Raw genomic sequence first — 12963 nt, forward strand, 5'->3', positions numbered from 1 at the left:
AGGATGTGGAAAGGAATTGTGGTGAACTTCCCTCCATCTAACCAGAGCCTAGATATCCCTCTCCCCTCAGCGAAACATTGCCACTGTTTCACTGGCTCTTGGGCTGTTGCTGGAGCCACAGGCTGTGCTTCTGCATTTTCATATTGCTCACCACTAATGCCGCCAGCCGGTACACATAATAGAAGCACATCAAGAGACAGATCTGCCCCTCTCCCTGTCTCCAAAACTCAGAGCAAAATCCAATTAAAACGGTAAAACTAGGCAGTGCTGATCAAATATAAATCAAGATGATATACTGCCTATTTCTAATCTAAATCTGTTTTCAGAAATGGATTTTAATGCCCTTTTTCGCTGTAATTGCAACAGTTTGTAAACAGGAAATGTGCACCATAGTGCTTCCTGCACAGTGAAAACGAAGGTTAAAAAAACAGAGATCAAATAGTAAAAATATAAACCAAGATTCTGTTACAGAGTTGCATATTTCTTGCCTAAAATGTTTTCAGAAACATATTTTAGCTTACTGCTTAACTGGAACACAAGAGCCAGCCAGCCGCCATTGTGTCAAATGGACGAGGTAGAAGTATGTCATCCGCCAGCAGGAGTTTTTATTGGTCGGATGCATGGTAGTTGTAGGTTTTATATCTTTTGAGCAAAAGTGAATGCCACAGTCCTTTTTCTCAGTTTCCTCTGGTCATGTAGCACCAATTTCAAAAGTATCTGCATCCTTCTACTGCAGAGTGTAAACTATAAAGAAGAGTAAGATGAGCAGGAAGGCTACTGACATTTTCAGCAGTTGTCTGGCAGCAGGTGCAGCCTTCTGACTCTACGCTGGAACTGTTACTATAGGTGCATCAAATTAATATTGACCTGAAGGCAGTTATGTTAACATGGAATTAACATTATAAATTTGTAATGAATTTAGATAATTTTGTAGAGATCAGCCTTCACATTGACACTAGAGGGCATGTTTCTATTGATCACTGTCAGAAAAGGCACACTGAATCTGACAGTTAACCCTTTGAAACATAAGCAAATTGTTTAGATTTTTTTCTTTTTTGAAAAAAAGGGACGCAACAACAAGATATGGCCCATGGCCCAAAAAATGAGCATGCAAATGATGCATGAAAATTACCTGAAATTAAAAAAAAAGCCAAAATCAAAATGACCCAGAAAAACTGGTGAAAATAAAAAAATATATACTTTTTTGTATATTTTATTATATTTCATCACTAAGATTTGTATATATAAAACTATGGTAGTTTGTGAATGAGTGAATATATTTTACCGGATTTTCTTTTTATTAATATTTTCTAATAATCCTCACCTCTTTTTAAAACAAATTTCTTTAAAACAAGATTTCTTGCAAATTGTGGGACATATTTTGCCAAGCTGGTCATTGCCCTTTCCCTATATTTCCAAATCAAAGCAATTTGCACAGTTTTCAAAAGGTCATATAGCTTCAGAAGATTAAACGTGAAAAGTTGTGTTTAAAGGTACTTCACCAGCACAGTCAGTAAGAGCAGGGGTTAAAGGTCAACCAGGCATTGTTTGATACCAAACAGAAATGAGCACTTTCTGCTGCAAAGATAAAGTTGTGTTGCATCTATACTTTGGTTGGCTCAGCTTGACTTACACTCAGTTTTATTGTTTCAGTGGAAGCGATGCAGCCTCCATTCAGACCCGCGCCACTCTGTCAGAAGACGGGAAACATTACCTGATCAGCGGCTCCAAGGTGAGAGCTCACAGACGTTTGATCTGGGCTGCAGAATTTCACAGTAAAATCCTCTCACATTACTCATTTGGCCTCAATCGTTATAAAAATCCCACATCTTTCACTCTGTGTCGTCAGATTTGGATTTCAAACGGAGGCATGGCAGATATTATGACGGTGTTTGCCAGGACGGAAGTGGAAGTAGATGGTGTGAAGAAAGATAAGATTTCAGCATTTATCGTAGAGAGGGCTTTCGGGGGCATCACCAGCGGCAAGCCTGAGGACAAACTGGGCATCCGGGGCTCCAATAGTAAGACCCTCACAATTTGGACAGACAGATGGACACATCAGACTGTTCCTCTTGGTAGAGTCTCATGTCCTTTTTAATCAAACTGTTTGACTCTTTCAGCCTGTGAAGTGTCTTTTGACAACGTCCCAGTGCCAGTGGAGAATGTGATAGGAGAAATAGGTGGTGGATTCAAGGTAAGTTTATTCTGTTCTTTACACAAACTGTTGCACATGACTGGATCTGTAAATCTGTGTTGATTTGGACAGAAACCTTTTGCTTTGTGTTGGACAGATCGCCATGAACATCCTGAACTCAGGGAGGTTCAGTATGGGCAGCTCATCAGCTGGAATGATAAAGAAACTGATTGGTAAAAATCCTGTGCATCGCTGAGATCACAGATGATGAACGCACATTTGGTGGGTTTTGTAAAATGTCTTCAGTTTGACAGCATTTCTGTCCATCTCTCTGTAGAATTGACCTCTGAATACGCTGCAACCAGGAAGCAGTTCAACAAGAGCCTGGGTGAATTTGGCATGATTCAGGTATGCTGTACTGTCCCCTCACTGGACTCATGTGAGTCACCAGCAGCAGTCGGTCTGGTCAGAGGTGAAGATGCTTTGTTTGTTGTGTTCCTGCAGGAGAAGTTTGCACTGATGTCTCTGAACGCCTTTGTGATGGAAAGCATGGCGTACCTGACAGCAGGGATGATGGACAGACCGGGCCTTCCAGACTGTTCTCTGGAGGCTGCCATGGTTAAGGTTCAATAGCTTTGCTATTCAGCTGTTCAACTCATGGAATTTGCATATAGCCATTTCCAGGCCTTGTAAAGTTTAACAAAACTAAATATACAAAAGTTAGGGGAAAATCATGGAAATTTGTTTCACAAACCTGTATAATAACATTCAATGTGTCCAAGGACGTCATAATTGCGAAAATCTGACGATAATGTCTGTTTTTACAGTTTCTGGCTGTGATGGTAATGGTATTATTTTGTGGGTTTGGAAGGCAAGTTTTAAAGGAGAAACAAATGCCAAAATAATATCTTAAAGCAAAATCACCCAAAGAAAGAAAGAAATCACCCAATTGTTTTCTTCAAATATCTCCAAGAATTTTGAAAAAAAGTTGCCAAACCCTTTTCTTAAAGAATTGCCAAAAAGAAAAAGTGTTATTTAAAAAAAATTGCAGGGAAACTAAATAAATAAATAAAAAACTTCAAAAATCACCCAAAATGTATTTAAGAAAAGATGGGCAATTTTTTTTAAAGAAAACATGCCCTCCAAACCTGTGGGCCTGCGGGTTTGCATTTTGTATATACTGCCATTCAGAGTTGCCTGACCCTCCCCTAAGCCAAAATAAAAAAACATAAGTCCTTCCCAGTGCTTAAAAAATTATTTGACATGACCTCCCCTTTTTGCCCCCCCTCCCCTAAAAAAAAGCTAATGTATAGTAATGATGAAGAACTGATGTGGAGTATCGATTGTGGTTTTAGAGATTGTAAAGTCTTCAAATTTTGCCTGAAAGTCCTGGAAAAGTCCTTGAAATGTTTTGGTAAAAATGTGTATGAACCCTTGATGAACCCAGCATGAAAGCACATAACTCCAGATGTGTATTCTCTGTTCAGGTGTTCAGCTCAGAGGGAGGCTGGATTTGTGTCAGTGAGGCTCTTCAGGTCCTCGGAGGTCTGGGTTATACCAAGAACTACCCGTACGAGCGCTACGTCAGGGACTGTCGCATCCTGCCTATCTTTGAGGTACACTTACAGATATTCATCAGTACAGTGAGGGTCATAGTTCCCACTGGGGACAACAAGGGTCTCCTTGTCTGTCATTGTCAATTTTTAGACAAGTGGTGTGCCAGACAGCAACAGAGAAACACTGATATGTAATGTCAAGCAAAGTGTTTTCACAAGTTTGTTCACTGGGGGTCTCATTTATAGAACGGTGCATAGGATCCATACTAAAAGTGTATGTGCAGACAAAAACACAATATATTAATATTTTTAAAACTGTGCACAAGTCGCAATTTCCTTTCCCTCCCATATCATTATCATGAGCCCTGATCATAATGCAGGCCAAGATCACATTAACAGGCTTAGATAAATAAATAACCTGCGTTCCCCTGTCCAAATTTCATCTTGAAATGATATCTCAGGGTCGGGGACACCACTGCTTGTTGCGATCATTTTGGCATTTTGTGAAACAATCAGGTGACACTCAGCTATTGCTATGATTCACCGTAAAGATCCACTGATCCGCTGGCTCATTCATCAGGTGCTTTGCATTGACCATTACTGGTTGAATGTGGGTGTGTAGAGGAGGGGATATGAGTCTGATCCATTTCAAAGTTCATTTGGGGTTTGCAAAGGGAAATAGCACTCTCCCATGCATATGTATAGTTTCATAAAAAGATTTTTTTTGTGCATGCCATTTTCAGCAATTGTGTGCATGCACATTTTTTGTATGAATCCTATGCACTGTTTTATATTTTTTGGAGAGACCTCTGCAGATAATTCATCTCGGAACAATGAACACTGAAGGAATGCAAAGTTTCATCTCGTCACTATCTGCAATCCTCGCTGACAGATGCCACTTAATCTCCCTAAATCATACACACTGCTCCCTTAAAACGCACTGAGCTGGAGTTGGTTTGTTGAGATGATCCATTCCATAGGCAGCCTGCAGGTGGCACTTTGGAGTTTAAGGTAAACTGAGAGTTTTTTTGGTTGAAGCTTAAAGTTTTTTCCTGTAATTGGATGACATCAGCTTACCAGCCAATTGAACATATTTCCTTTGTGTCATAACATTTGAATCAATCAAAATCAGTAGATATACTCCCTGAGGACAATGTGGATCTTGCAAAGATCAAAACAGTGCCCCCCCTCCCCCCTCCCCCCCCAACACTGTATGCCCATAGTGTTCTCTGTGAGCTGCGTTGATGCCTTCACACTGTAAGATGCACGTGTACCATTCTGTGATGTTGTTGCTGTTTCAGGGTACCAATGAAATCCTGAGGATGTACATCGCTCTCACTGGAATGCAGTACGCAGGCAAAGTCCTCACAGGGAAGATCAAGTAAGAATATGAAGGTTGTATAAAACCAGGAAATATATTCATATAACAATGTATTTGATTCCGTTATTTTAGTTTTGGCGGCTTCAGGACATCCCACGTTTGACAGATCGCTTTATAACACTGTTGTCACCAAAACATTAGCAAAGATTGTGTATTCAGCAGATCCACAGCAACATTAGCACTGCTGGACTTGTGTTTTTGGCCACCGGATGAATCTAAGCTCTGTTTTTACTCTCCTTTAGCTCTGTTTGGCCTCCACCAGCTCCTGAGGGAAGCATGTGTCTTTAGTTGCTAAAAGTTTCACTCTGTTCCCCAGCGTGTCTCTAAGTGTGTTTGCTGTTTGGTGCTGAGCAGGTAGAGTGCAGTGCTTTCATCAGAGAGCTACAGATGGAAGTAATGCTGCTGAGAGGGATCTGAGTCTAAATGTTAAATTTGCGGGCCAGAAAGTAAAATTGAGCTGAAAGACCTATTAATGTCTAGAGTGGAGCTAAACACGGTGATAAATCTCTGTGGGTTCAGAAGTACAGAATCTTACTGCTGCCATGCCAGAAACAAACACATTGATCAGTATCAGGTAATCATCTGAAAACGATGATTTTGACATTTACATATAACATGTTATAAAACTATATTTTCATGTTATTATATCATATAAACTTAGCGCATTACAACAGGAAATTTTTAACAATGCTAATAATGCAGGATGAGACCTCTCTCTGTGTCCTTAGATTCGACTGTTTCTTGTATGTTCTGTGCTGGTGTTCAGTTGTGAAGGCTTTTTTTGTGTGATGTGCCCTCTGTTGTAACAATTGACACAGCAGACAGAAAGTTAGTGACAATATTTAGATGCTGAGTTTCATTTCTGTGGTTGCTTATCATGTTTTATTTCGTCCACTTCATATCCTGTATCATTTATTCAAGTTTCTTAGTGGTCCTGGCTGCTGATTACTGTGGTCACATGTGCTGTCATTTGAGAAAACTCAGCCGAGATATTGTTGCTTGTCTTTTGCTGTACAGGTGCTTGGGGTGTCTAAAAACGCACTAAGAAAGATCTGTATAAAAGCAGTAATTTCTCACATTTAGTATAAGTACAAATACAATACAAGTACATTATATTGCACATTCAATTATAATAAAAGTTGACATTATTCTGCTTTATTTTTTTATGTTTGTTTCATGCAAACGTTTTATTTTTGACTAATTTTTTAAATGAGATGTAGAAAAAAGTGATATTTTGATATCACTATTTTAAACTTAGAATTGGTGATGTTTTTTTTCTGATGGAAGCATTTTGAAATTTGAAAATCCAACCATAATTTCTGTTTTTACAGTTTCTAGCTGTGATAAATGGTGTAATTTCAGAGATTTTTAAAGAAGTCATGCCTTCCAAACCCATGTAATGTTTTCTTTAAAAGTCATTCCCCAAAAATGTAAAGTTAAAAACAAAATTGTCAAAAGTTTAAAATAAAAATCTAAATTTTAAAGAGGAAAAAATAAAAATTGGCTAACGCTTTAACAGAAAAAGAAATAACCAAAAATTTTTAGTGGTGGTAAAATAAATGCGAAAATATAAAATACGGCAATTTAAATCTGCGTGCCTCTCCTCTAGGCCAAAATTAAAACACATAAGTCCCTCCCCAGTGCCCAAAAAAAAATTTGACATGTCTCCCCTTTTTTTATTTGCAGCATGTCTTTCCCTCACATACATAAAGAACAGTCCTTTACAGTAGAGTTTTACTAGTACTAGTTTTACTGACATTATAACATTAATAATTTCCTCATATTTATTTATCTTCCTCAGAGTTCATTAGTTGGGAGACCATGACCAATAATATGATGTGGTTTGTTGTGATGTTCCAAGTTACATTCTTTTTGAATATGAGTCACTATAATTCAGTGGTTTATGCAGTAAATTATGTTTTAATAAATAGGTCCATTTGCCCCATATTTGTAACTTTAACCAGCCCCTCTAAAGTTCCCTGCACGGCCCTGAGAGACAACCTTGATTCCTCAGTTGCATCTAGAGGATTCTTTGTTCTCATAATTAGCCATTTGCTTTTTTTTAACCAGAGACAACAGAGAATTCAGTGGACAGTTAAGGAAATGAAATGATTGTGATTCAGAGTATATTTGTTGAATTATTACTATGGTCTGACCATATTTAATGGTCAGCTGTTGGAACTGGCGGGCGGATATTTAATCTGTTACTATGAAATATTTGACATGATAACAAAATAAAAGTATCTTGTTGTTACAAGTTTTTTTGTTATAACATGATAGTTTGTATGAGGTAATAACATGAAAATATCTTGTTCAAATGTGAAAAACATCTCATGTTATAATGTCGTATCATAACAAGAAACTTTTCACATTATCATTCATTCATTCATCATTTGTTCCATTGTTAGTAAAAATTCCATGTATTTTAAACGCACCATCAGATCACTAGAGTAGAGCAGCTGAGTAAAATTACCTCTGAATCCTTGTGACCATGATCATTCTTGTCTGTTGTGTGCCTGCAGGGAGATGAAGAAAGGAAACATCGGCCTGGCTGTTGGGATGTTAACCAGGAAACTGAGGACCTCCATGGGAGGAAAGGTGGACCTCGGCCTGACAGGAAAAGAAGGAGTGGTGCATCCCAGCTTGACAGTAATAACTTGATTTGAACATTGAAAAGATCCATTTTCTGCCGGTCTTATGTGTATTCATAGAGGCTGATGAGTTTTGTGTTTTTTTGTGTTTACAGGAAAGTGCAAAGAACCTGGAACAGAATGTCAGCCTTTTTGGATCCGCAGTGGAGAGCCTGCTGTACAGATATGGAAAGGTAACATCTGATTGATTTCACATTCTGGAAAAAACATTGGTCAGATTCTGCTCAAATGTTTCCACTTTCTTCAAACAAAATGATCTTTTTTCTTTAATGACTGAATGTACGAGTTGTTTCTTATTGGTGGAGAATAGATATATGTTCATGTCTTCCAGTCAGTGTTAGTGAGACAACGTTCAGACAGCTGCTCCAAAGTCCTCTCTTTCTTTGTCCTCTTTCACTTTGCTTTTATCGTCACAGCTTCTCCACAGCTCTTATAAACCTCCTGGACACAGCTCAGCTTTCCATTTCCTACTTCCTGTATCATGTGCTTCCTTTTTCATCCAATACAGTGTGTCCTCAGAGGGCCTTCATCACTCTGCAGCCTTCATATGACAAGATGCTTAACATTTCAGTGCTAGACTGGATACAATCTTTTAAAACAGACATCTGTGTACTGATGCAAAATCTGTCAGCAGCAGGGCAGATTTTGGAGTTGTAAGCAGTCTGTTTGTGGTCAGAGGAGTATTGACCAATCATGTTTTAGGAGCAGGTAATCAGTCCGTGCGGAGGGCAAAGAAGCGGAACACTTCGGTCAATTACAATCTGAAACTACTCAACCAGTCTGACGACCACCAGATGAATAGATAAATAGATAAATACTTTATTAATCCTAACAGGGAAATTATTTAACTAACCTTTATAAAGAATCCCCAGGCCCTGGAAAACCTGGAAAAGTCATGGAATTTTAAAGTCTAATTTTACAGGCCTGAAAAAGTCATGGAATTATAGTAGTTGAAAACATTGCAAGTTTTGGAAAGGTCATGGAATTTTGTGTTTAATAAAGTTAACTGTTATAGTAATCTTCCAGGGATAAACTTCCACATAATGTAATATACAGTAAGGTCAAATTTATTTACTCAAAAGTAGATGTTATAGCTCTAATGTGCCTCGCCTTTGGGCTGCACGATTTATCATTTCAGCATCAACACAGCGATGTGCAATAGTCCCATCAAAGGACAACAATTTATTTGCTTCTTTGTACAAACAGAGAACTTGCCCGGTTCTCATTTTCCAGCACTAATACCGACCAAGGCTTCCCTTTTAAAGCCATGACACACCAAGCAGACATCAAAGAACTAGCAGCGATGAAAGACCCCTGCTGTGTAACCTCTCGTCACAGTGTCTCAGCCAAAAAGTTGCACATGAACACACCAAACTGAGGGCTAACCATCTTCAGATCTTCTGTTTATAGAGATTAGCAGAAATAAGCTGAGCTCAGCAGATGAGAACTTGGACCACATGTCCACTAGTTACACCCAAACTGCTGAAACAGTTGCCCAAAGAGACTTTTTTGCTGTCAGACCGATGGCTGACGGGTGCTGAGGTTGGGATATACAGTAATTGCAGAATATTTCAAATATTCTCATGAATGCTGAAAGGGCTAGTTTGGGTCTTTTGAAGAAGAACTGAATCCTCGGTCGGTGTATTAGCGACAGTAGATCAGTCGGCACGTCCCCAGTTTGAGGAAGCAGGCTGCAGTCCCACACAGAAGCTAAGCGATGTCCTGCTGTGGACAGGACAGCAGCAAGATGTATTTTAGCCACCAAAAAAATTATCATCAGTTTAAGTGTATGTAATATTGAAAATATTTGCTCTGCTTGACCTTACTGTCAGACAGCAATTTCCAACAACTTTCATAATGTTTAAAAGCTTCCGTCTTTTCTTTTGAGCATGCATCTCCCCCACAGCCTTCAGCTGTTGGCGAGTTGTCACTAAGTCAGACTCTGTTGAAAAAAAGAAATTTCAACTCCGCTGAACACGGGAGCTGCTGGTCTACGGCTGCCTCGATCAGTTCCTTTGTTTGTGTTAGTGCGTGACTTTGATGTTCTAAAAGGTAAGTTTGGATCCATCAAGGTCACATAATAACACAAACTAACTGAATATTCGAGGCACACAGCAGCTCCTGTGTTAAGATGTAAATTTACTGTTTTTGTCAATAATGCCCCTGTCACAAAAGGCAGTCTGTAAGCAAGGTAAAGCAATGAAAATAAAGAATATGTTCTCTTTTATTGAAGTGCTTTGTAGGAGCTATTGAGCATGTATATTGACTTTATATTGTGATATAGTTTGGTATGTTATTTTAACCACTAGATGGCAGTGTGGGTTACTAATATATGACATCACACCAGGTATTAGGTATTTTAAAGTCATAGTGGAGGGGCAAAATCACAATGATCACTTCACATTCACATCATACCACAAGGTAATCACCTCTATCATCATTCTGCAATAAACAGGAACATCACCCAACGATACATCATTGTTTGGACATTCACTCATTACCTGGATATGCTTAAAGAATATTCTTTCCACCTATGCTAGTGACTGTATTGAATTATTTGTATTTTATTGACAGCCACAACATGGCTTATTTATATTTTGTTACTGACCCATCAGCTGCAGTACTGAAACTCAGCTCGGTGGCGGTACTCCTGCCTGCTTTTCTAAACTGGTGGGGTTTACACTTACTATGGATAAGTACCTTATGCAGCCCCACTTCAAAAGATCCAAACTATTACTGTAAGTCTTCACAAACCACTTTGAGATATTATTATGGCAATAGAAAGAAAATCCCAGTGCATTCAAGTTTGGTTCAATTTCAATTTAGTTCAGTTTAAGAGTGAAATCTAAACTGTGAGTCTGCCTCGATGCTATCTGGATTGATCAAGATTTGCAAGGAATTGTTTTGATTACCTGAGAAATTCTAAAATGACGCGTTATAGTTTTTTCCCACTGTATTACAAAGATATGCAGAAGACATTTCTGAGGCTGGAAATGATGGATGATTGAAGTGTCCATGTTTGTCTCCCCCTGATGTCAGACCATCGTGGACGAACAGCTCGTCCTGAAGAGAGTAGCTGATGTGCTTATCAACCTCTACGCCATGACCGCCGTCCTGTCCAGAACCAGCCGCTCCATCAGCATTGGGCTCAGGAATCACGACCATGAGGTGTGTACAGTGTACACACACACACACACACACACACACACACCAAAGCTTTAATTGTGACATAAAAAGGAAGAAAAGAACACTGAAAGAATAAAACAAACAAAACAAAAGGGGAAAAAAGAGAGAGACTCCTCAGGGAGTTATACAGTGATATACAGTAAATTGACTAGTCACACATACAATTTTCAAAGGTAACAGAATACTAACACGTCAAGTTAGGCTGTTCAGACAAAGATTACATGATGATGTCAGCTCGTAAGGCAGTACAGATTAAGGATGCATGACAGTATTCAATAATCAGTACCTGACAATGTTCAGTAATTAACTAGCACATACACTGAAAAGCATTGTGTCCCATGTCTCCATCTGCTGGTTGGCTACCACGACAGGTACACAGTATATCAGATCCACCATAAAAGGGGCTCAACCACTAGCAAAATCAGGTGGAGAAACAAACATTATCTGCTCACATCTGCTGCCAGCCCCAGAACCCCCACAGAGCATGGGCCAACAGAGAGAAGTCAGTAGCCTCATACATACTGGCATGTCAGATGTTGGGGAAAAAATTAAAAATAATAATAAGTAAAAATAAAGAAAATCTAATATTGTGCATCCATAGTGCAGATACATGAATCTCGCAGAAAGAAGATATGAATTCTAATCTTGAAGAGCGACTGACAGGTTATGAAAATACTCAATGAATGGTCTCCATAACTTAAATTATCCATCAGTAGTTCCTCTGAGAGGGTAGGTTTAGAGATTTCCAGGAAAGCAGTAACCTTCTTCTGACTAAGAGTTTTGTAAAGGCATACATCTCTTGACATCATTAGGGACATAACAAAACATTTTTTAACACACTGGAAGATTTGAAGCTACCTGAAAAAAATCACTGCTAGATAGACTGAATTTAGCACAGAGGGAGGAAAAATAGTTAAATATATTGCCATCATAGAGGTCCTTAAAGCCTTTGAGTCCTGTTCTATACCATTTAGCAAATGTTAAGTCCAGTGTTGAAGGTGAAAGTAAGTGGTTGTTTTGGAATGGTGCTTGCGTGGTTGTTGAAGAAAATTTAAAAGGAAACAAAACTGGATCCAGATTTAAAAAAAAAAAAAGAAATCCAGTTTGACTTTTTCTAACATCATGTAAACATCCTGAGTTTCCACACTCTGGGTTGTGTGTGCTGTGTGTAATCACAAACAGCGATGCAGAGCACACAAACACTCACCAGAGAGACAGAAAGAAGGCACTGAATGCTTCATATTATCCTTGTGTGTGTTTCAGATGAGCAGGTCAGTGCTCCTCTGCACTGTAGCTACAGGCAGAAACTGCTGCAAACGTGTAGCGGACCACCTTTGTATTTTATGTAAAACACACACACAGATTATAGAGATCCCGTCTCACTGAATTCCATTCCAAAGATAGTCATTCTTGTCTGGTTTTAAGACTGAAATGTTTCGCCTGAGGAGTAAAAGTAATTCAAACCAAGTTCTGAATAATTTCAAAAGCAAATCTGGCTTTAGTCACTCAACTTTCATGTGGTGTTGTTCCACTGTGATTCTAAATGCTTGGTTTTGATGTTTTGAAGTTTTGTACGTGTTAACTTGAAAAGACATGAAAATGACTCAAAGAGCTAATCTGACGATCGGTTATTATTAATGAAATTAGTGTCTGTTTGCTCTTATTGTGTTGAGCTGTTTGCAGATGAAAATTGAAGCTACAGATGTTTGCAATTGTCTGACTTCACATTTGATTACTTTCTTGCATGTAGTGTTTCTAACTGCCCAATGCATCACATTTAGTTTTGATTCTGTGTTGTCTGGTTGGATTCATGTCTGCAGCTTTTGATGAACAAGTGTTGTTCATTTTTCTAGGTGCTGCTCGCAAACACATTCTGCTCCAGTGCTTTCTTTCAGAACAATTACCTGATGACTCAGTTGCAAAAACGTAAGTACAACACGAAACGGTAATTGAGAACAGCCCCTTGCCTTTTTTTATTGCATCTTAGTACAAAAGACTTGCATGTGTTGTGGAATTTCCCCGCAAAGCCCACATACCAACACTCCAACCCCTTGC

General features: G+C 38.8%; 1 protein-coding gene across 1 annotated transcript in view; it reads left to right on the forward strand.

Moving 5' to 3' along the window:
• The window catches only part of acad9 (acyl-CoA dehydrogenase family, member 9), a 28547-nt gene that overhangs the window by 13561 nt on the left and 2023 nt on the right, over positions 1–12963 (forward strand). Inside the window, exons 6-17 of the mRNA XM_042498135.2 lie at positions 1654–1732; positions 1850–2021; positions 2121–2194; positions 2292–2367; positions 2472–2542; positions 2639–2758; positions 3622–3750; positions 4992–5071; positions 7594–7720; positions 7818–7895; positions 10762–10890; positions 12762–12834. Of these exons, the coding sequence (XP_042354069.2) occupies positions 1654–1732; positions 1850–2021; positions 2121–2194; positions 2292–2367; positions 2472–2542; positions 2639–2758; positions 3622–3750; positions 4992–5071; positions 7594–7720; positions 7818–7895; positions 10762–10890; positions 12762–12834 (1208 nt within the window). The remainder of the gene's footprint in view (positions 1–1653; positions 1733–1849; positions 2022–2120; positions 2195–2291; positions 2368–2471; positions 2543–2638; positions 2759–3621; positions 3751–4991; positions 5072–7593; positions 7721–7817; positions 7896–10761; positions 10891–12761; positions 12835–12963) is intronic.

Source organism: Plectropomus leopardus, chromosome 2 (genome assembly GCF_026936395.1).
Source record: "Plectropomus leopardus strain MGB_pleo_1.0 chromosome 2, ASM2693639v1, whole genome shotgun sequence".
Taxonomy (NCBI): domain Eukaryota; kingdom Metazoa; phylum Chordata; class Actinopteri; order Perciformes; family Serranidae; genus Plectropomus; species Plectropomus leopardus.